The sequence below is a fragment of the Myotis brandtii genome, unplaced genomic scaffold (genome assembly GCF_000412655.1).
Source record: "Myotis brandtii unplaced genomic scaffold, ASM41265v1 scaffold909, whole genome shotgun sequence".
Taxonomy (NCBI): Eukaryota; Metazoa; Chordata; class Mammalia; order Chiroptera; family Vespertilionidae; genus Myotis; species Myotis brandtii.
Genome location: NW_005371742.1, coordinates 93,250 through 117,114, shown reverse-complemented (window position 1 = coordinate 117,114; position 23,865 = coordinate 93,250). Strand labels below are relative to the sequence as shown.

The following is a 23,865-nucleotide window of genomic DNA, read 5'->3' as shown; positions in this document are numbered from 1 at the left end:
ACAGATGCTGTTTAAATTAGGCTTTGATGAAACCTGACATCCTGACAGGCGGAAACTGAGAGGGCATTTCAGGCACTTACACGGTCTGTCCATGGAGTAGAGAATAATGTGGGATGGCTGGAACTTTGGGGGTGTCAGGTATAGTGGGATCTATATCGCTAAAACAAGAAGGTTGGAGCTGAATAAGGGCCTTGAACACCTGGTGAGGAATTGGACTTTTTCTGTTCTTTCTTACTTGGCTATTAGTTTTTGGTATAATCAGAAAAAGAGAAATAAAATCAGTCATTGATCTCCAACTCTCCATTACTCATCAGCTGCAGCACAGAGGTACACTTCCATAGGGTATGGCTCAACTGATTTGTCATAGTTCCCTAAATTCACTTGGTTATGGGATGATGTTGATGTGTTCATATTTTCCTGCCTCACTCCAGGAATGGACTTGTTAACGTGTGTAGAAAACATACAGATTAATCATTTCCTCCTCATAAGGGCCCTATGAGGCAATAACTATCCATTTTATAGGTGAAGAACTGAGGCTCTATGAGGTATTGGACATTGTTCTAGGAACTAGGGAGTATCAGAACTGGGGTTACAAACCCAGGGTAGCTGACTCTAGGGCAGTGGTTCTCAACTTTGGCTGCACATTAGAATCACCTGGGAATCTTTTTAAAATCCTGATTTCTGGGCCTCATCCTCCGGAAATTGTTTCTTTGTTACTAATATTGTGGCCCCACCCCATAACAAAGAAACAGAATTTCCGGAGGATGAGGCCCAGAAATCAGGATTTTAAAAAGATTCCCAGGTGATTCTAATGTGCAGCCAAGGTTGAGAACCACTGGTCTAAGTGCGCCAGATCACCTTGGTAGGTGAGACGTGCTTCTTTTCACATTCCGTTTCCTACCAAAACAGCATAATTTTGACGTGCTCTCCTCTAGTGACTGTAATCCTGAGCCACTCATAGTCTCACTGATATATGTCATGCCAGTTATTTGTTGAAAATATAAATTTAAAAGGAAAAGAGCCTCCTTTTATACAAACTCTAGATTGTATTGGGATCCATCCTAGAGAACCCAGAGAAATCATTGTGATCTCCGACAGTGGTACTCAATTTTGTTTGTACATTAGAATCAGCTGGGAAGTGTTTAAAAATCCCTTTCCTACAGACAAATCAAAATCAGAGTCACTTGGGGTGGAGGTAGGACTGGCAGAAACCAAGTATTAGGAGTTTTTAAAACTCCCCAGGTGGTTCTACTGTGCAGCCAAGGTGAAAACAGATCCAAAACGTGTGGGCCTTGCATCACCCCTCCAGTGTCATCGATGCCTGAAGAGTGGTCCTCAGAGCGTGATCCCAGTTCAGGGGCATCAGCATTGCCTGGGAACTCTTTATAAATGCAATGTGTTGAGCTGCACCCCAGACTTAGTGAGTTAGAAGATCTCAGGGTGGGGCCCAGCAATCTTTAGCCCTCCAGGTAATTCCCATGCATTCTAAAGTTTGAAAACCACCAATGTAGAGCAGTAAAAAAGATTTTTTTTTAAATTAAATAATTGTGTCATGATTTGTGACATGATTTGAGCAAAATTATATTTACTTAAGTATATTTTCAGTACAATGTAACTATAAATAGTAAATGGCCTAAGATGCTTTTCTTAGAGTTTGGTATACAGGTAATCTATATTAGAATCACTTAGTTGGAATCATACACATTCTGAGGATCTTCTTCAAATTTATTAATCATCTCTGTGGCAAGGCCCAGAATCTGCATTTGTCACAAGAATCTCAAGTGGTTCTTTGGTAAACTAGCATTTGAAAAGCGTTGTTCTAAATGGATGACACCCTGTCTGGAAATACTTTATAGGCTTCATTAAAATACTGTATATGGTTCACTTATTTGCCCATATCAGTTGAAATTTATAACCCTATCTTATAAAAATGGTGCTCTGAACTGAGTATAACCACAGAATGTGCATTTTTCATTTACTAAAAAATGATTAATATCATTTTAATACAAATGTTATTTCCTTTATATCAAATAGAATAGTATAATTTTATATTATTGTCTTACTTTGTAAAAGATCATCTCTCTTAGATTAAGAGGCTCTTTATACTAGTTGGTAAAGGTAAACAAGTATTGTTGGTAATAGACAATGTACCAATTACTACTAATACACCAGGAACTTAATAAAAATAAAAATTAATTTTCAGAAGGCTCTGTAATCACTCCTTGCAGAAGAGTAGTTTACAGAAATGTCCTTTGAGGAATCCCTGGGTTAGAATACAAAGCAGAATCAGGATCTATATTAGCAAAAATGAAGTAATAAAATATTGTTGTCAGCATGCTCATTAATTTTTAAAATTATCTCTATGATTTTTCACTTGGGAAGTAGATATAGCCAATTATGAAGACTATTCAACAAAATATCAAAAATGTGGTTATACTGAAAAAAATCACACAAAATATTTTCACTTAGCTAATCTATATAAATGAAGATTTTGATTTGCAGTGATGGGGTATTGTGCTCACAAATACTACTAATCAAAATGTTCATGTTGATATCTACAGGCCATTGCTATTTTCAGAGGCAAAGAATCATCTAGTACAAGTGATTTGATTATGATATTCAAATGGCTTTTATTATAAACTAGAGGCCCGGTGCATGAAAATTCATGCACTGGAGGGGGGCATCCCTCAGCCCGGCCTGCCCCCTCTCACAGGCCGGGAGCCCTCAGGGATGGGAGGCAACTCGGCGATCAGGGGAAGGCAATACCTCATCACACCTCTGCTGCTGCCACTGCCAGCAGCGCAAGCCTTGGCCGGCCCTGGTTACCTGAGCCTTGGGTGGCCCTGGGTGGCTGGGCAGCCGACATCCGAGGCTTGTCTGTGCCTCGGGCCAGCCCTGGGTGGCTGGGGGGCTGAGGGGACTGGGGGACTCTGGAAGCAGGCGCACGGCAAGGCCGGGTGTGCTTGCCACCCCAGTGGGGCTGAGGGGACTGGGTGCCACCATCTTGTGGCTGTGGGGACTGCCATCTTTGAGGGCATGGCAGTCAATTAGCATATTCCCTCCTTATTGGCTGTGGGCCATCTTTGAGGGTGGGGCAGTCAATTAGCATATTCCCTCCTTATTGGCTATGGGCGCCACCATCTTTGTGATGGCATGAGGGTCAATTAGCATATTCCCTCTTTATTAGATAGGATTTCATTTAAAGAATAACTAGTTCCATCAATCTATGGTTAAGTGACTATAAGTTGTGTAAATTTTTATTACTTTGCATAAATTGCATGTATGGTCATTTAATTTAATATAAAATAATATAATGATAATAATAATGTCACCTATACATTTATTGAGTGCTTCCTATGTTCCAGGTACTGTTTTGTGTGATACACATGAAGTTTTCCAGTTAATCTTCAAAACACCTTATGAGATAGATTTAATAGATGAAGAAATTGAGGCACAGAGCAATAAAAGTGAATAATGCACCCTAGCCAGTTTGGCTCATTGGATAGAGCATCGACCTGAGGACCAAAGGGTCCCAGGTTCGATTCTGGTCAAGGGAACGTACCTTGGTGCAGGCTCTTCCCCGGCCTGGGCCCTGTTTGGGGCGTGTGCAGGAGGCAACCAATCAATGTGTTTCTCTCACATCGATGTTTCTCTTGTCTCTCCCTCTCTCTTCCACTCTCTCTAAAAATCAATGGAAAACTATCCTTGGGTGAGGATTAACCAAAAGAAAAGTGAATAATGCTGGAACTTAAATCCAGAGCCCTTGCCCATAATTAATATGAATATTAAAATACTGTGTTAATTAAAATAATAGCTTAATTATTAATCTTGTACTATAGCTCGTTTTGTATTTTATATGATTTATAGGTTGTAAATTGTCCAACTAAGTTTCCCAATTACTTTTCTTTTCTTAGGAAACTGCTTCTTCCTTTTATTGTGCTATGTGTGGCAAGGGCTGCTGTTCATGCACAAGAACAAGGTAAGAAGGTCACCTTAATGCTTATATGCTTATAGAAAAATTCTGCTCTCAGATAGCAAAAGCACATGAGTTTAAAGTCACCATAACCTTAAATTCAACAGTAAATAATAAAAAATTCTACCCAGCACAGTGAGATTGTAAGGAGAAGAAACTAATGTTGGGGGGAAATATGACCTTTAAGAAATTTCTCAGATCTTCCATCTGTAAAATTGCTTACATTTTTAAGCAAACTCTCAATAAAAGGGAAGTTTTGTACAGTAAAAAGGCTTTGCTTGTGACTTCATTGTAAGTGGGAGTTCTTGGGGGTGGCAAACTGTGCCTGAATTACCTTTGCACTTCTTGAAATAACACAAGCACATACTAAATGTTCCCTCTAGATTTACATCATTAAGAAACAAAATAAAATTTGCATACCAGTGGGCTTAGGATTTTATTTAATTCAAATGGAGAGGTTTGGAAAATAGTTCAATGTTTTGCTTTTGTTTGCAAGCTAGTTGCTCTGGTAATATGGTGATAAGAGTTTCAAGAATCTATACCCTAATTTATTCATTTATTAAACAACATTTTAAAAGTATCTTTCATTTGCCACATAAAATCCTAATTGCTAATAATTGAAATATGAATAAGATAACATCTCTAGCCCAGCCAGTGTTGCTCAGTGGTTTAGTTTTGACCCATGACCCAAAAGGTCACCAGTTCGATTCCCTTCAGGGCACATTCCCTTGGTGCAGGCTCAATCCCCAGCAGGAGACAACCAATCAATGTTCCTCTTTCATCACTGTTTCTAGTTCTCTATCTCTTACTCTTCCTCTTTCTCTAACAAATCAATAAAAACATTTAAAAAAAGTTAAAATCAGAGAGAAAAATCCTGAAATTGTGTTGGATCTATAGGTAATATCACTATGCCTCCCCTCCCCATTTTTTTCTCTTCAGCCTTTTATCAGCAGGGTGGCCAATTTATTCATTATGACAGAACTAACGTTTCAATTCAATGAACCACTTGTGAATTTAGTCAATCAACCAAATAAGTGTAAGAAAACGACAAGTAAACAAAGACAAATAAATGAAATACATGTAGGTAGAGAGAAGGCACAAAGAAAGGAGTGGTGCTCTATCTGACTGACCAAACTGAAAAGCAGATAGATAAATACTTTGTCAAATAGCACATTGATGAATTAAAGTGTCTTGAAAGGCATTTTGTAATTCTCTTTATGGGGAAAAGGTTAAATAAGATCACATGTCACATGTAACTTCATGCAATATTATTCTTGACCAAGTCATTTCTGATACTTTAGTTTACTTCAAGTAGTCATGAAGAGGAAAGAAACTATATCTCTTAATTTCTTATTATTACTATTACAGTTTCTGAAATTTATTATGTACTAGCCACTGTGGTAGCAGAATATATATTTTCTTCACCACTTCCTCATTACAAGTTTTTTATAATTATGCCCATGATGGAACTTCTGAAACCAAGATTAGGGAGAATAAAAGTAACTACCCCAAGAGTTACAGGCTAATAATGGAAGAATCAAGATTTGAGATCAGGTATTTTGACTGTAACATCTACAAATTCTTTAAAAAGGAAGCAGGATAAGTATTATAGATAAAGAAACTGAGGCTGAAAGAAGGGTCTTGCCCAGGCTCAAACAGCTAAGACTGGAATCTATGTCCGTCTCTGTCAACAACAGCAACAACAACAACAACAACAACAACAAAACTTCATTACACAGCCCCTTGTATCACAATTGCCATCATCTGATGTTATGAGTTTAATAATTTACAAAATGTATCATAATTAAAATATTAAAAATCCAGGCAAAGAAAGATATAAGTACTAGTAAAGGTGAATATTTGTGAATAGCGTAAATGAAAGATATCTTTCAACCTTAAGATTTTATTTGTGGACTACAAAGTGTACTCTTTTATTTCAGGGTGAACATCATAATTATTATTAGTTGTTGTTTTATAACCATAAACTTTTATTGTGAGTTCTTAACAAAAAGAAAAACTTTTAAAAACTTCTTTGACTTTAGAAAATTGGATACTTTTGAGCATAAAAAAGAAATGAAAATAATAGTATGCTATCAGAAACGTAGAAGTACTTTTTTCCTAAAATAGATTTTTTTGTTAAGTTGGCATCATACAAAAATGTAACATTTAATCAGGAGATTAGAAAAACATTCGCAGAGAAGTTGTGGTTTTATAAATATCACAAATATTATTTGCAACCTTAATTTAATACTGCTGAATATATCTATTTGAGCTAATGACAATCCCAAATTAGACTTCTCAGAAATAAATATATTTATACTTATGAGCATTTTTGAAACTTAAAAAAGGTCAAAGTAATACAAGTATGTTTTTATTTTTATTGTTAATCCTTACCCAAGGATATTTTTCCAATGATTTTTAGAGAGAGTGGAAGTAGATAGAGAGAGAAACATCGATGTGAGAGAGACACATAGATTGGCTGCATTCCAGGGATAGAGTCTGCAACAGAGGTACATGCCCTTGACCAGAATTGGACTCAGGACCCTTGGGTCTGTGGGCTAACACTCTATCCGCTGAGCCAAACTGGCTAGGGCTACAAGTATATTTTTAAAAGTCAAGTTTTACCACAAAACATAAAACAACAAATAGTATCCCTTGATCTTACCCACTCCTTCAATCCTTTACCCAAACTCTCTTTTAGCATCTTCTCTTAGCTTTAACCACCATATTTCTTAATAATACTAGAGGCCCAGTGCACAAAATTCATGCACTGGGGGGGGGGGGTTGTCTCTCAGCCCAGCCTGCACCCTCTCCAATCTTTGGGATCAGGCCTAAACTGGCAGTCAGACATCCCTCTCACAATACAGGACTGCTGGCTCCCAACCGCTCGCCTGTCTGACTGCCCCAACCTGCTTCTGCCTGCCAGCCTGATCACCCCCTAACCACTCCCCTGCCAGCCTGGTCTCCTCCAACTGCCCTCCCCTGCAGTCCCAGTCACCCCTAACTGGCCTCCCCTGCAGGCCTGGTTGCCCCTAACTGCCCTCCCCTGCTGGCCATCTTGTGGTTGCCATCTTGTGACCACAAGGGGGCAGCCATCTTGTGTGAGGGTGTGATGGTCAATTTGCATATTGCCTCTTTATTCTATAGGATGCTTATATATTATTTTGACTTCCTATTTATGATAGTGAAGTTTTAACATTTTTATACTATCATATGCCTCCTTTCCCCCATATTCTTTCTGTTCTCAATATAGCTTTATCAAAGTTTTTGGTTAAATTAATATTTATATTTTACCTTACTATGGCTATGTATTTTTTTTTACCACTGAGCCATGCACATGTATATTTTCTTTCCTGCACAGCATTTCTTGCTTGTTTTATGTCACTATCATTAATACTTATCAGCTACTCAAAAAGAATTCTAAATTTTCTTTGAAAAATACTTTCCAAAACATACACCAAATACTCCAGTCAATTTTTTTTTTTTACTTTGAGATATTTCATCTGGAAGCTAAAATTGTCCTGTTCTACTATGGATTGATAGTCTCTACATTTCCTGTAGAGTTGATTTCTCTCATCTGTGTTTGATACAGTGTCTTGGAACTACGATTTAAAAAAAAAGAATCTTTATTGTTGAAAGTATTACATATATCCCCTTGTTTTCCCCATTGACCCCTCTTGCCCATCCCCCCAGGCCTTCGCCACACTATTGTCTGTGTCTATGGATTATGCTTATAGGTATACAAGTTCTTTGGTTGATCTCTTCCCATCCACCCACCCACCACCACATTTTTCTTTTTCATCATCTGTTTTCTTATTTGAGTGGAGCATAACACCCAATAACATCCTGAAAATGTGTACTTAGGTGGTGCATTTTGTACCATTGCATTTCTGAGAATGTGTTTATTTCATCCATGTGTTTGAAAGTAGTTTGGTAGAGGGTATAATTTTAGGCTGTATATAGTTTTCTTCTCTCAGAATTTTAAAAACTTTATTATCTTTTGGCTATTTTATCTATTGAACTCTAATATTATATGAATTCTTGATTCTTTGTATGTGAGCTTTCTAGTTTCCTCTTTAAACCCTTAAGATAATCTATTTGTCCTTGATATTTTGAAATTACAATAATGCACCTTGGTACTGGTCTTTTTCCGTTTATTGTGCTGGGCACTCAGTAGGTCCTTTCAATGTGGAAACATCTTTAATGTTCTTGTAATTTTCTCTTGTCAGTTCTTTCTCCCTGACATATTTAATAGTGCTTTCTGCAAATTCTGTTGGTCAGATATTGGATCTTGTGGATTGAGCTCCTTATTTTTAGCTCTTATTCTCCCATCTTTGTTTTTTATTCTACTATATATTATTTCCATGAATCACTATTTCAAACATTTAATTTTTTTATTTCTGCTGTGTTTCAATTTTTAAGAGTGTTCTTACTTCAGTTGTCCCCCCCCCTTTTTTTAAAAAAAAAACAACAGCATCTTGTTCTTTTTTCTTTAATGCAATATCTACTCCGCATACTCTGCAGATGAGAATAAATTTTTTTGAATTGTTCTTCTTCCTGCACTGTCTTTGTTTTTTACACATTTTAACTTTTATGTTGGAAATGTTCTTTCTATGACTGTTGTACCTGTGTTATCATTTAAAAGTAAGGTATTAGAAATATACTTGGAAACTCTGTTTGTATGGGTAGGCTTGTTAACTGCTGTATTTTACAAAGAGGGTGATGATCTGACCATCATGTTGTTGGACCACAAATGTCTAGGGCTATACAGTTTCCTTAGAGAAGAGTCCTCCAATATCTTACTTGTAGAATATAATCCTGGTTGCCACTGTTATTGAAGTTAAGTGATATAAAGAGATTCTTATGGGGTTCAAAGAGGGCTGTCTCACCATTTAGTAGGTAGATTTTACCCAAATCCCCTTATTCTCATTATGGTGCTTCTCTTCTATATTCTGCCATGATTGTTTCGATGTTTCTACTTAAGTCTTCTGTTACGTTCTCAAAGCTTCTTATTTAGACTTTCAATTCTCCCTCCTTCCCTCATTTGAAGCTCCAATGCCTCTCTTCTGATATCAGTGATTTGGTGCCTTCAATTCTTGAGCCTTTTCAGGAATTTTCTATGTGAATTGTCCTGCCTGTCATTTACACCCGCCTCGGTAAGTCCTAGTGTTCAGTTTTTTTCAGCTATGGTAACTACTTCATTTACTTTTCATCTTCTAAAACTTTGTTGATATCTCTTATCTGCTGTTGTCTCTTCTACCCATTTACTTTGCCCATGTACTTTGAAACCACATTTCCTTGTTCTCATTTTAGTGAGATTTTAAGACTGAGCAACAATAAACATCTGTTATTTGCCATGTTTTTAGTTACTTCTTTAAGTTTTAACACAGCTAAGAAAACCATTTTAACTATACTATTAATAAATATAAATTTTGTATTTGCTTTATAACCACATTTTGGATATAACTTAATGAATCAATGCTTTTACTTCGAGACAGAAATGAATTCTATAAAGCTGTTTCCTGAGCATTTGACAGATATAGATCCCTTTTCTTATCACATACAGTCTACTTTCCTTAGCACTCTGCCACTGTTGGTGGGCTCGCTGCCAGTGAGATTGGCATAGCTGCAGCGCCTCTACATGATAACTTACACCATGCGAGATGTGGAGCTCATTCTCAGCACACACAGCTTTCTCAGGTTCATGGTCCCAAGGTATGAAAGCCACATGTGTAGAAATCCTTATGTGTACAATACTCATCTCCAGAAGAGTATTTCCTGTGAAAATTAATTCAAAATGTGTTTATTGTTAACAGAGAAGGAGCTCATCCTAGCTGCAGTTATTCCAAGTATTTTCTGCCAAAACCCATTACGGACACTTAATTAAAAATTTTACATGTAGGTTAAAGTTTCATTTCTCATTTTATAAATAGGGTTGCTTTTATCTCTTTAACCAGAATAGATGTGCTATTTACATTAAGAATAACTTAAGGATGTTAGGGTGATCTGGCTGCGACATCTGTCACCCCATTGATCGCCAGATTTAATTTGGCTGATCTGGCTGTCTAGGCGGGTGTCCCCCTCCTCCCTCACTGATCCATGTGTGTCCCTGTCCCTCTCAAAGCTGCATGCTCAGTGGAAGGGACAACCTTTCCCCCAGGGGAGAGGGCCAGTCTTCGATCAAGGGTATTCGAGTAGCTGCGCTCCCCTACTAGAACTTCCAAACAAGCTCTCAAGAATAATTTAAAGTCACAATTTCCACTTTTTACATAGCCAGTGTGACAGCTGTGCTAAAGCACAGGTGCTTTGCAGCCTGAAGCCTGGGTTTGTGTCTAGGGTCACATGCTTACTAGCTATGTGACCTTGAGAAAGTACCTAAAATACTATGAGCTTCATTGTCAGCAACTCTAATAGTTATTGTTCAAATATGGTTGTTGTGTGGATCAAATGAAATAACACATGTAAAGTGCTCAGTGCATGCCTGTTACATGATGAACATACGATAAATTTTAATAGAAAAAAAAGAGAATACTTTAGATCCTTTTCCCCTCCATATACTCATAATACTGAAAAAATAAAAGTGTTGGTTTTAAATAACGTTCTTTAGTTCCTTAACTCAGTGAGCTCGCAGCCAGGAAGTCTTAATTCTGGCAATGACCAACTATTGGGATTTGACTACATAGAACAATATAAAGTGGATTTGGGGCAATTATCTAAATAATTTAGTCAATTTGAATAAATGTGCAAAGAAAGGAAAAGTATATTGAGGCCTGTATAATCTTTATTGTTTACCATGATGGTAATTTTATTTTAAACAATCATTTTACTTTTTTTTTCTTTCCTATAAGCTAGAAAGAATATAGCTTTGGGGCTTAATTGACCCAGATATATGAAAATTTTCAACAATGAGGATTAATTAATATTAAGTGCATTATTATATTAATTTAGTTATTTAATAATCAGTTAACACTGTAATTGATTAAACTCTGCTAAGTGTTATTCTGTACATTTTATTTAAAATTGGATAACTTTTTAAAAAGTCTTTTAAACTATCAATTACTAAGAAATATAAGAAAACCTTATATTCTTGAGGGGTAAACATAGTACTTTCCTTGTTCCTCCTATTTGCAACAAAATATTGTTGGTATTGACAGGTAAATAGTTCTTTAGTTTTCTGTACTTGTAAAGCAAGTGTTACCATTGGTTCTCCCATATCTATTTCTTTAGCCCAATGCTATACTCTACTACAGAGTCAATTATATACCAACTGGATTTAGAGTCAAATACAAATACTTGAGTATGAGTCATAGTTTTATTATATGCTGAGACTTGATTTCTCCTTTTTCCCTCTCTCTCTTTCTTTTACCCATCCTCGCTCACTTCCTCCTCTCCCCATTTTCTTTCTTTCTCTCCTTTCACCTCCCTCTCTACTTCCCTCTTTCTTTAATTCTAACTAGTGATAATATATCAATGCTACTAACTATGCAAGTTTCAAATGAAGGACAAGCAAGGCTGGAAGGCCTATATCTCAGCATTAGCCGCGTGGGCTTAGAAGATTGATTTTAATTGCACACTAAGAGGAACTATTTGTCATTAGTGTATAACAAAACAACAACAAACAAAAATTACATTGAAGGCTTTAAGAGGAGGTAACACTTGAACTGAGTCTTATAAGATGAGTAAAGTTGGCATGAAGGGATATACTTAATGGGGCTCTGAAAGAACGGAATTTAAAAATCACAGATATGGTAAGAAATTCAAGGAAAATAAATATCAAGAGTGAAGAATGCCATGGAGTGAAAAGATATATCATTAAAAAGTTAAATATATAAGGGTTAGTGTAAATTAGAAAGCGAGTCCCCAAGACCATGATTACTTCTTATACTAAATGCAAGTTTGAGGGTCCCCAAATCCACTGTCAGGCTCAATAATTCTTTAGAAGGATTCATGGAACTCAGTGAAATCTGTTATACTCATAGTTATGGTTTATTACAGAAAAAGACACAGATTAAAATCAGCCCAAGGAAGAACCCTTGGGACAGGGTCTGGGAAAGTCCCACATGTGGAGCTTCCCGTTGTCCTCAGCCAGGGAGTCATGGCCAGTGCCAACTTTCCCAGCAAAACTATGTGACAGTGTGCATGGAATATTGCCAACCGGTGAAGCTCACTTGAGAATTCTTGTCCAGAGTCTTTTTTCTTTTTTGTTAATCCTCACTAAATGACATATTTTTATTAATTTTTAGCGAGAGAGGAGGGAGGAGAGAGAGAGAGAGAGAGAGAGAGAGAGAGAGAGAGAGGCATCAATGTGAGAGAAATAGCTAACGGTTACCTCCGATATATGCAATGAACCCGCAACCTTTTGGTGTGTGGGACGATGCTCCAACCAGCTGAGCCACCCAGCCAATGCTTGTCCAGCATCTTTGCTGAGGCTCTGACGTATAGACATGTTCAACTGGTCATGTAGCTGATCTCAGTCTCCAGTCCCTCTGGAGGTTGAACTGATAACATATGACCCAAAGCCTTCAGCACAAATTACATTGTTAGACTATCTGGTATGGCCCAAGGCCCCCAGGTAAACAAAGATATTTATCAGGCAAGACATTCAAGGGCTTGTAGATTACTTCCCAGGAGCTGAGGGCCAAGACAGGACTGTTCTTTGGGCAAGTTTAAATTCTTTACTACACATGTAGCATGTGGGATTGGGTGCCATAGAGAAAAGGGTGGAAAATAAGGGTTTGAAAAATTGTAATCAGGAGGCAGGGGGGATAATTAGGGCACATCTTTAATATTGTCAACAATAAATAAAATTTTAAAAGATAGGGGCCCTAATGATTTACTCACATTACTTGACAGTTTTGCAATAAGGCTTTACAGTTTTAAGTGCTAATTTAAGAAGTTATAACTCCTTAAATGTGCTAATCTGCTCAGCCTCATAAAATATATCATGGGCACAGACACAATTTCATGTAAAAATTATTTTAGAATGAAGTAATAATCTCTTAATCAGGGAGTGAGAGGATGGAAAGTAGTAAAAAGATTTTTTAAAAATATATTTTTTATTGATTTCAGAGAGGAATGGAGAGGGAGAGAGATAGAAACATTAATGATGAGAAAGAATCAGTGCCTCCTGCATGCCCCACACTGGGGATCAAGCCCGCAACCCTGAGCATGTGCCCTGACCCAGAACCTTGACCTCCTGGCTCATAGGTCTATGCTCAGCTCAACCACTGAGCTGTGACGACTGGAGCAAAGTAAGATAAAGTGGGATAAAAGGAAAGGAAATGAGATCAGAGAGGTGAGAAGGGAACTGATAACATAGGTTTCACACACCATGTGAGGAGTTTGGGTTGTATTTTTAGTGTAATAGGAAGCCATTGAGAATTTTGTTCAGGAGAGTGGAATGATATAATTTACACTGTAAAAATATTACTCTGGCAGCTGGTGCGGTCATGGGCTCTTCACTGAGAGAGGCACTAAAGTTAAGAGCAACAGATTTTGGAGGAAAATATGTATATTGAGTTGGAAGTGCTTGTGGGACATGTAATCTCCACTGGATAAATTAAATAGGCAATTGAATATGCAAGCCCAGAAAGGAGGTTTTGTGAGTCAGCATATGTGGTTACTGAAACCATGGTTTGGATGAAGTCATTAGGCTTGGTGTTCACAGTAAAAAGAACAAGGCACTTTCTTGGTAACGCCACGATTTATTCTACGTATAAGAAGCAAACAGGTGAAGGAGATACAATCAGTTCTGCTGTTAGTAATGTGCATTCCTAGAATTACAACACTAGAAATTGGCTCTGGAGGACCACCTGCATTCAAATTCTGGCCTTGGAAAAATTGCTTAAATTCTCTGTGACTTATTTTCGTAACTATCCAATGGGGTTAACAATAATGCCTCTGTCCTAGGGTTTTTGTGAGAATTGTGTGGCTTAATACAGGAAAGTTCGGAGACTTGTGCTTGGTACATTGAAAGAATTTAATAAATGCTCCTATTATTCTTATTCTTTAAAAATAATGCAAAACACTGAATAAAGTATCTCATTGATAATCAGCCTTGTTTAAATGGTAACTGATTTCCTTAGTGACACAAACTGGATTGATTTCGTGGTTAGGGCCACTCATGAAACAAGTAACTTATGATAGACAGCTAAGCATTTTCCTGCCATATTCATTGGTTAGAGTAAATATCTAACTTTAACATTAAATTTGCAATTTGGTGATATTCATGGCCAGGCCTAAATTAATGTTAAAGAGTTTATCCTTGAATATAAGCCTTTCTTTTTTTCTCTCTCTTGTTATCCCTACCCCCTTTTTCTGTGCCTTTTATCCTTAAGAGTTCTCTGCTCTCTGCTGTCCTTTCTATCGACATCCGCTCAAAGAATTTGCTAAACATATTCACACCAAGATATGAAAACTTAAAACTAGAATAATAATTAAATTTTACCTCCAGTACTAACTCTGACGGCTACTTAGAGAATCTTCCCCATGGTGAGGGGGGGGGGGGGGGGGGGGGGGTAATAACCCTGCTGTGATTAATGAGGCTTGCCAAGGGAGATGTAAGGTGGTGTGGAGAATACAGTAGCTCTGAGGCAGCATGGTGGGGCCAAGATTGTAGATTTTGAAGTCAGACTGGTTTGGCTCAAATCTATTTCCACTATTTATCAGCTGTGTAACCTTGACTGAGTTATTTAATCTCTCTGGGCCTCAGATTTTTTTTTTTATCAAGTATCAACTTGAAACCATGAGCTATTATAATCCCACTTCTGTTTATGGATATCACACAAAAGAAACAAGGGGGATGAAATAATAAACCTGAAAACTCCATTTGCAGCAACACTAGGGGACTGAGATAATCTGCATACTCCCAAAATACGCTGAGAAAAGCAGATGATATTGAGTAAAGTGAATAGTGCAATGGCAGAAGGCACCAGTAAAACCAAACTTCCTAAAGGCGAGGAGCACACCCTGAAGAATATAACCTTTAGCCCTTCTACAAAACAGAGGCCACAGGACCTGGGGAAGACAGAAGCTTCCCAGAAGGAAGTACAAGAAAGAAGCACAGATAATAGCTAAATGGCTCATGGGTGACAGGTTTCAGGAAATGCAAAAATCTGTCCTGAGGTGAAGGATTTATTCTGAAGTGTATTCCAATGGGAGTAGGTACAGGGGAAGGAGAGTTGGGAGTTGTGAGCAGGGCTGGCTGTAGCAGTCCCCCTGGACTAGGTTTGGTTCAGAGAAGAAGGGAGGGCTGTATCAAGGAGCCATTTGAGAAGGAAACTGGTAACGCTGAAATGGAGCCTTTAGGCTTTGAGATTTGGAAGGCATGGCCCTTTGGCTTCTCCCCGCAGCATCCCTGCTGGGCTATGAAATACTAAGTAACTACAAGCATTTGGCACAGAATAAATAGAAAGATACAACAAGGTATAATGTAGGTAAAAGCAGCAAAAATTAGAATGCGCACATGAAAATATCACCTTTAGGAAGGAAGATCATAAAGCAAAATATAAGAACTCAGAAAAAGGAAGAGATGGCAAGGCATTAAAAGGATATGAATTATAAGCTTGTAGAACACAGAAAAGAAGTCATAGGGAAAAATACTTTTTATAAAGCAAGATAAAATTGGAAGGAGCACGAAGAGATTCTACATTGTAGGAAACAAAGTAAAGATAGAAATGAGAAAATCAAACAAATTGGACTGAAGATAAAGAACATATTTTAAAAGATTACAGCAAAATTATAGATGTAGAAGACAGCATTAGAGATTCAACATAATCATAAGAGGAATTTTTGAAGAAAACCACAACTATAAAATAGAACAAATGTTCAAGGATATAATACATGAAAACTTTACTGAAGTAAAAACCAAAACAAAACACAACAAAACTTGAATCTGTACAACAAATGGGCATACTATGTCCCAGGAAACATTTATCCAGAATGGTAAAAATGAAGCCATATTCTAATAAAATCACTGTATTTCAAAGATTAAGAACAGCTCTTTTGGTCATGCTGTTAAAAAAAAAAATCAAGTCAATTAAAAGGAGAAAAAAAAGAAGCTGATTTCCAACTTTTCTATTCTAACATTCAACACCTGAGGATGTCGACTCATATCCACAAGATATTCAAAGAGATAAAGTATCAGTAAAGAATTTTTAATCTAATGAAACCTAAGGTATGACATTGCCAACAAACAATTCTAAAACGTCAAATACTCAGGAAATGTTCCCATAACCTCTTCTTGAGGGAACTAATAGAGGATAACCTTCAGTAAAGAGGAAATGACTAAGGAAACGACTGCCAAGACTGCCTCTACTTATCAGAAGGCAATGTGGGAACAGAACAGAATATAAATGCCAGGTGCACTCAGTGTAGGAATGGTACAACCACCAAAAAATAGGAGAAGAGGGAAAAAAGGAAGGAGATTGTGTTTGCTGATTAGCTCACATGTAGAAGCTGGGAATTAAAAAATAGTATCCAAACATCACAAATCCAATAAAAATACTATAAGAATATTTAATAGTAAAAAGGTAAATACTAAAAAAAGTAATTCTATTGACTAATAGTAGATGGTGAGGGAAAGGGAGAAAAAGGAAACATTGTTCATAGGAAAGAAGAGATCTGTCCAAATAAAGAGGGTTAGTAATATTGTATACATTTATCATTTTAAAGTTAACCCTTATAATAAAAACACAAAACTTTATAAATCTGAAAAGAACTACCTACAAAAACAAAGCAAAAGAAACAAGCACACAGTGAAAGACTTAAAAAAATTAAAATGGGAAAACAAAGTAAAATGACATTAAATAAATCATCACATCAATAAATGTAAATAGACTTAATTTTGATATTCAAATTAAGAATTTTAGATTGGATCAAAAAATAAATCAAACTCTTTACTGAAAGTACAGCATTTCAAAGTAGGTGAAAATAAAAGTATGGGCAAAGATATATCAGACAAATGCAAACAAAAAGAAAGTTGAGAAAAAGGGGCTTCGTCTTACTCCCAGATAAGGTAGAAATTACACTAAAAATATTATAAAACACACATCGAAATTCTTTTATAATTCCAAAAGGTGCAATACCCAATGAATAAATGGCTATATTTTCATAATTTTAATAAATGCATCAAGATTCTATATTCATCAATATTCATAAAGCTATGACCACATGAAATAAAAGGCGAGATATGCAAGTGGTAAGGGACTTTCTTTACCTCTTAGTTCATGACAGATTTTAATTGTATAAAAATAAGTAAGGATATACAGGATATAAACAATAAACAGTAAGGTTCACCTAACTGATATTAAATTCTATACCCTGAAATACCTTTGCAAGTGCTTATCAAACACATTTATTATGCTGTTTCAAAAATAGAAAGTGCAAATTAGATACTATTATCACAATGCTATTAAGTTAGGAAAAAAAACCCTTCTAACTGGAAATTTTTTTTATATATATATTTTATTTATTTTTTAAGGAGAGGAAGGGAGAGAGATAGAGAGTTAGAAACATCGCTGAGAGAGAAACATCGATCAGCTGCCTCTTGCACATCTCCTACTGGGGATGTGCCCGCAACCCAGGTACATGCCCTTGACCGGAATCAAACCTGGGACCTTACAGTCCGCAGGCCGATGCTCTATCCACTGAGCCAAACCGGTTTCGGCCTAACTGGAAATTTTTATTTTTAATTAAATCATTTGGGCCAATGGGAAAATACAAGTAAAAGTTACATAGTGTCTAGAAAAACAACAAAAATGAAAATACTACCTATCAAAATCTTTAGTATACATCTAAAGCAATACTCAGAGAATTTATAGTTTCAATGCTATAAATAAATAATTAAGTACTCATCTTCAGAAATTAGAAAAATAATAAAATAAACCAAAAGAAAATAGGCTAATTAATGAATATAAATGCATACATTAATTAATGATATAGAAAATATGTAATAATACTGGCTTAAGAACAAAGATAGCAAAATATCCAATGCTGGAAAATTACATAGAGACCACAGAAACAGGAGAACTAAAGGAATTATTAGGGAATATTACATGAAGATAATCTGGGTAATATATTTGAAAGCCTAGAAGAAAGTTATTACTTCGTAGAAAAATATAAATTTCTAAAATCAAGGTGCAGTTGGAAATTAGAATAAATCAATTAACATTAAATTGGGAAAGTGAAGAGCTACCAATGAAAATGCCAACATAAGTTTAGTTTTATCTAACTTTTGAGGGGAAAAAAAGATAATTCTAAAGATATTTAAACTTCTGTGCCACAGAAAACAATTAAACTTTAATGTTGTAGTTTGATAAAGATAGTCCAATAAGAGTAAAACCACAGACCAGTCGTAGCTCATAAATATTGATACAACGATTCTACTTAAGTTTTTCTTCAAGAATCATAGAAATGTACACTTGAAAGCTATGTAATCTTATTAACCAATGTTACCCCAATAAATTTAATTAAAAATATGTAAATAAATAAATATAAAGAAGAAAGAGAATGGTAGCAAATATAACAACATATTAACATTTAATCTAGGTGCTACATATAGAGATTATCTATAATAATCTATAATAATAAAAGTGTAAATCGACCAAACAGCTGAACAGTGGAACGACCTTCCAGATGACCACGCTATGACATCTACTGGTGTCAGGCCAGCCAAGATGGATGCAATGCGATTGGTCGGGGGGCCCCACCATTGCCCCACAGAGGGACGCCCAGGCCACCAGCCGACAGGGCGATCAATTGGGGGGCTCCGTGATCACCCCAAAGAGGGAGGCCCAGGCTACCCTGCAGCGGCACTGTGGCAGGTGGGTGGGGCCTCCCTCTGTGGGAGCCATCCATCGCAGAGCTCCGGTTGGGTGGGCAGGGCCTACCTCTTTGGGGTGATTGATCGTGGGGCTCCTGGACTGCAAGAGGGCGTGGGTTGGGCTGAGGGACCCCCCTCCAGTGCACGGATTTTGTGCACCAGGCCTCCAGTATATGAATATTTTTGAATGTTTGAAATATTTTACAATTTATTTAAACAACCATATCTCTATTACAAAAATCCTCAACATGCTCAATAAAATATTTGGCAGTATTAAAATATATGTTCTAAAGTTTTTAAATTATACTCTTCCCAGAAATATTTTCTTTTAATAGAATCAGAAATTTGAGGTAATAGGTAGCAGGGGTTTTGTTAAATGCAAGGAGAGGTTTTCTTTGGGTAAGGAGCAGCCTTGATATCATACTACATAAGTGTGACACTTCCTTTGTGTAACAATAGCCTATTTGGCATTTTTCACATACTTTCTGATTATATATACTTTAAGCATTGTGATTTTTATAGTAGCAGTGTTTCCTCCATAGTTTACTTCTCACATTGAGATACACATACCCTTTAAGGCAGGTAGCATTGGGCAAGAGTACCCAAAATCACAGACTAAGTATGGCATATGTTTCAGGAGTATAAATTTTTATTGAAGATTAGGGATGGGACTAGTTAACTCTGGTCATGTATGTTTTATGTTAAAATAAGCATAGCCATATTATGGAATAAAATTAAAATTTTTCATAAATTCTATCTAATAAAAGAGTAATATGCAAATTGACCATCACTCTAACACACAAGTTGGCCACCCCCATGTGGTCAAAGATGGCCGCCACAAGATGGCCGGCAGGGGAGGGCAGTTGTGGGCAATCAGGCCAGCATGGGAGGACAGTTGGGAGGGACCAGGCCTGAAAGGGAGGGCATTTGGGGGTGATCAGGCCTGTACGGGAGGGCAGTTGGGGGCAACCGGGCCTGCAAGGGAGAGCAGTTAGGGGTGACCAGGCAGGCAGGGGAGGGCAGTTAGGGGCAATCGGGCTGGAAGGGGAGCAGTTAGGCATTGATCAGGCTGGCAGGGGAGTGGTTAGGGGCAATCAGGCAGGCAGGCAGGCAAGCGGTTGGGATTCAGCAGTCCTGGATTGTGCGAGGGATGTCCCACTGCTCATTTATTTTGTTCATTTGGCAGATCGGGCCTAAACGGGCAGTCAGACATCCCTCGAGGAGTCCCAGATTGAAGACATTGCAGGCTGGGTTTAGGGGACCCCCCCCCCCCGTGCACGAATTTCATGCACCAAGCCTCCAGTATAATTATAAAAACATGAGAAGTCAAAGCTATTTGTGCGTGTGTATGTGTGTGTGTGTGTGTTATGGGGCCTCTTTAAAATATTCCACCAAATCCCAGGAGAAGCATATAATTCTAAACTGCTGTTAGGAATATTTTGGTGGAAAAGTTTGAGAGACACTGTCATTCAATATCTTAGATACTGATTTTTATATCTTAAATACAAACATTTATAACATTTAAAACTATTATTAGATTACAACTATTTATAAATAAGTTCTAATTTAAAACACTTGTGTGTTTTGTAAAGCACTCTAATGAGAAAATACTTTAATTGTATTGCTAGATTATGCAAGAGTGATATTCAATAATTATTTCATTGTTGTAGATAGTTGTCAGACTTGGCTGTGACATTTGCCATTATGTTTGCTGTTTGTAATAAACATAAATTATCAAATAGCTCCTAATTTCCTGTAAAAGAAAAACTAAGATGAGGTACAAAGTTCCTGGATAATCTTAAAGACTTTTATTTTTCCTTACTTATCATAGTTATGAATTAATAATTATTTCACATTTCTTGGAGATGATTATATATGTACAAAAATACAGATGGCGGATTTATTGCCCCCAAAATAATAAAGATCATATGGCTGACAAAGCTGTTCTATATCTTTAAAAAAGGATTAATCATGCTTTACAAATGGTATTTAATTTTATAGGACTCTAGAGATAAATATTGCATATGATTAGATTTCTGGTAGGGAAAATTCATTCATTCAGAAAATATAGAACTGTTTGCAAGACAGGTATAGTAGATCTCCAATAATGAATCAGACAGAGAGAATCTGTCTTACCAGAGTTTGTAATAGGTAAGGGAAGTAAGCAATATTCAATTAGTAATATTATATAAAAGATAAATCAGAAAAAATCCATAATTACATGAAATCCATATTATAAAATATTTATATTATATCATAATTATTGAAAAAGGGTCTACAGATTGTATGAAAATTACTGTGAAGAACTGAGGAAAAAATGGGAGAGAAACCTGGAGGGGTAAAGAAAGTATGGTGATCACAAGCAATAGAAATTTAAGTTCACTTGTCTAGGAGATATCAAGGTGACTGAATACTTTATGTGTAACATGCCCTTAAGGTATTAGGCATAGGGAGAACTGTTATGTGACTTGTAAATTCTCAGGTGGTTAGAAGGGAAAATGACCTGAAAATTTATAGTTCAAAGGATTTTGTGAATTTAATTTATTAAATGGTTTCCAAATTACAAATTTCTTTTTGTATATTCCCAGTTTTTCTTTAACATGGAAGTCATCAAATTCTAAGTTCTAAATTAAAGAAATAAATGACATCTGGGAATCTTTGAGCATGTATATTCATTGGTGTAACAAATAAGATTTCTAATTGATTGGGAAAATGAGAGAACACTTATTTATTAATTAAATTTCAGGTTTAGGGATATTGAGATGTGTGTTTGCATATGTGTGTATGTGCATTTTTCAAATTACCTATATATATAAAAGGCTAATATGCAAAGTGTCCCATTGGGAGTTCGACCCAGAGACTGGGAGTTCAGTCGCTCGCTATGACATATGTTGACCACCAGGGGGTGGCGCAAAACAAAGGAAGGCCCCAGCCGGCAGCCAGAAGGCCCCAATCAGACCTGATCGCTGGCCAGGCCTAGGGACCTTATCCATGCATGAATTTTGTGCACCAGGCCTCTAGTCGAATATAATGTTTTACTCGCCCTCTTGTATCTCTCATTACCTGGAAATTAGTTATGGATAGAGGATGCTTATTTTAGGGATTACTATTGATATAGACAAGGAAGATTTTCTCATACTCAAACATTTATATGAACACATGAATGCATAAGAATAAGATTCTTTCTTTCTCTTTCTCTCTCTTTAATTTCCAGGCATAGATATTCTTCATCAACTAGGCCTTGGAGGCAAAGATGTAAGACACTCATCATCAGTGACTGCTACACCATCATCATCTACACCACTACCTCAGGGAGTCCATATAACAGAATCCGGTGTCATTTTAACAAATGATGCTTACATTGAGTCACCTCTCAGGAAAATTTTACCAGTCCACTTAGAACAGCCATTTACAATATTAATTGGGTTACAGTCACATAAAGTAAACAATGCATTTCTCTTCAGCATTAGAAATAAAAATAGACTGCAATTAGGAGTTCAATTATTACCTAAGAAAGTAGTGGTACACCTTGGAGGAAAGCAGTCTATATTTTTCAACTATAGTGTTCATGATGAGCGATGGCACTCATTTGCCATCACTATTAGAAACCAACTGGTCTCGATGTTCGTGCAGTGTGGAAAGAAATCTTTTAGCAGAGAGACTCTTTTGGAACTTCAGACATTGGATTCTAACAGTGTGTTCACCTTAGGAAGTATGAACAATGATTCTGTCCATTTTGAAGGAATAGTATGTCAGCTGGATATTATTCCTGCTGCAGAAGCATCTGCCAACTATTGCAGATATGTGAAACAGCAGTGCCGCCCTGGGACAAGCCTTCTTCATACAACTATCGGACCCGCTAAGATACTAGAAAACGCTGCCTTAGCTAAACCATTTGGTGAACATATACTGTCAGGAGACACACTTACCAAAGGCACAAACACTCCAAATATCATCAACAATGAATCTGCAATGGCATATAAACAACAAGAACACCAGACATCAAGATCTCAGTTAACTTCTCTTCACCCAGGGAATGTCTCTGCTGTGGATCGTGAGAGCCATGGGATTCAGGACAAAGAAATAATCACTGAGGAACATACTCAGACAAATCTAAGCCTGTCAATGACCCATCATCTCCTCAGTGAGGCAAGAATAAATACCCAGGAGAAATTTAGTTCTCTCTCAAATGTGTCCAGCAATTTAACACAACATAATGATAGAGTAACTGAGCCGATTCTGTTTGAGAAGATATCATCTATTCTTCCATATAAAAAACAAGGTACAGTTATTAATGGCAAGAAGGCTATCACGGCAAATCTACAAACTAATGAACTCATGGAACTGCAACAGATTTTAAATACAACCTTGTATAGAGTGACAGATGAGCCATCTGTGGATAATCACCTTGATCTAAGGACGGAAAGTGAAATCGATCCTGATGCTACTTATCCCATTGAAAATAGCTATGAAACTGAGCTTTATGACTACTATTACTACGATGAGGATCTTAATACAATGCTCAAAATGGAGAATCTCAGAGGGCCAAAAGGGGACACTGGACCTCCCGTAAGTTGTTGTTTTTTAAATGTCTTATGTACTAACTTACCATATGTTTCAAAAAGGATTCTCTAGATTGAACAATGCAGAACAGACCAGAACTGTCTCCAAAATGTATCTTGGCTACGGTGATTGGATTTTTGGTTGCTATAATATATCCAACCAGAATACAACCCTGGTTCAAATATTGCACTTTTTTTGTGGTTTTTATTGGCAGGCTGAAAAGGTTACTTAATTCTGGTAAAGTGGTGTAAGCTATATGTTTTTCTTGTTCAGTTGAAATTCAACCAGGAATTCAACTGCTAAATATAGACCAGCAATCTTTATTTAAAAGCAAAACCAAACCATAAGCTTAATGCATAGTCATGTTAGGAGAAGGATATAAAAGTTATAGTAGACCAAAGAAAAATACATCAATTTAAAAGCCTTTTAGCACAACAGTTTCAAATGAATTAAAACAGAGTGCAAAATTTGTTTGAGATAAATAATTTTGTAGTGAAACATTGACTGG

General features: G+C 36.8%; 1 protein-coding gene across 1 annotated transcript in view; it reads left to right on the top strand.

Annotated features, from left to right (window-relative positions):
- The window catches only part of LOC102250919 (collagen alpha-1(XXIV) chain), a 113,041-nt gene that overhangs the window by 7,237 nt on the left and 81,939 nt on the right, over positions 1–23,865 (top strand). Inside the window, exons 3-4 of the mRNA XM_014532756.1 lie at positions 3,915–3,979; positions 22,009–23,363. Coding sequence (XP_014388242.1) covers positions 3,915–3,979; positions 22,009–23,363 — 1,420 coding nt within the window. The remainder of the gene's footprint in view (positions 1–3,914; positions 3,980–22,008; positions 23,364–23,865) is intronic.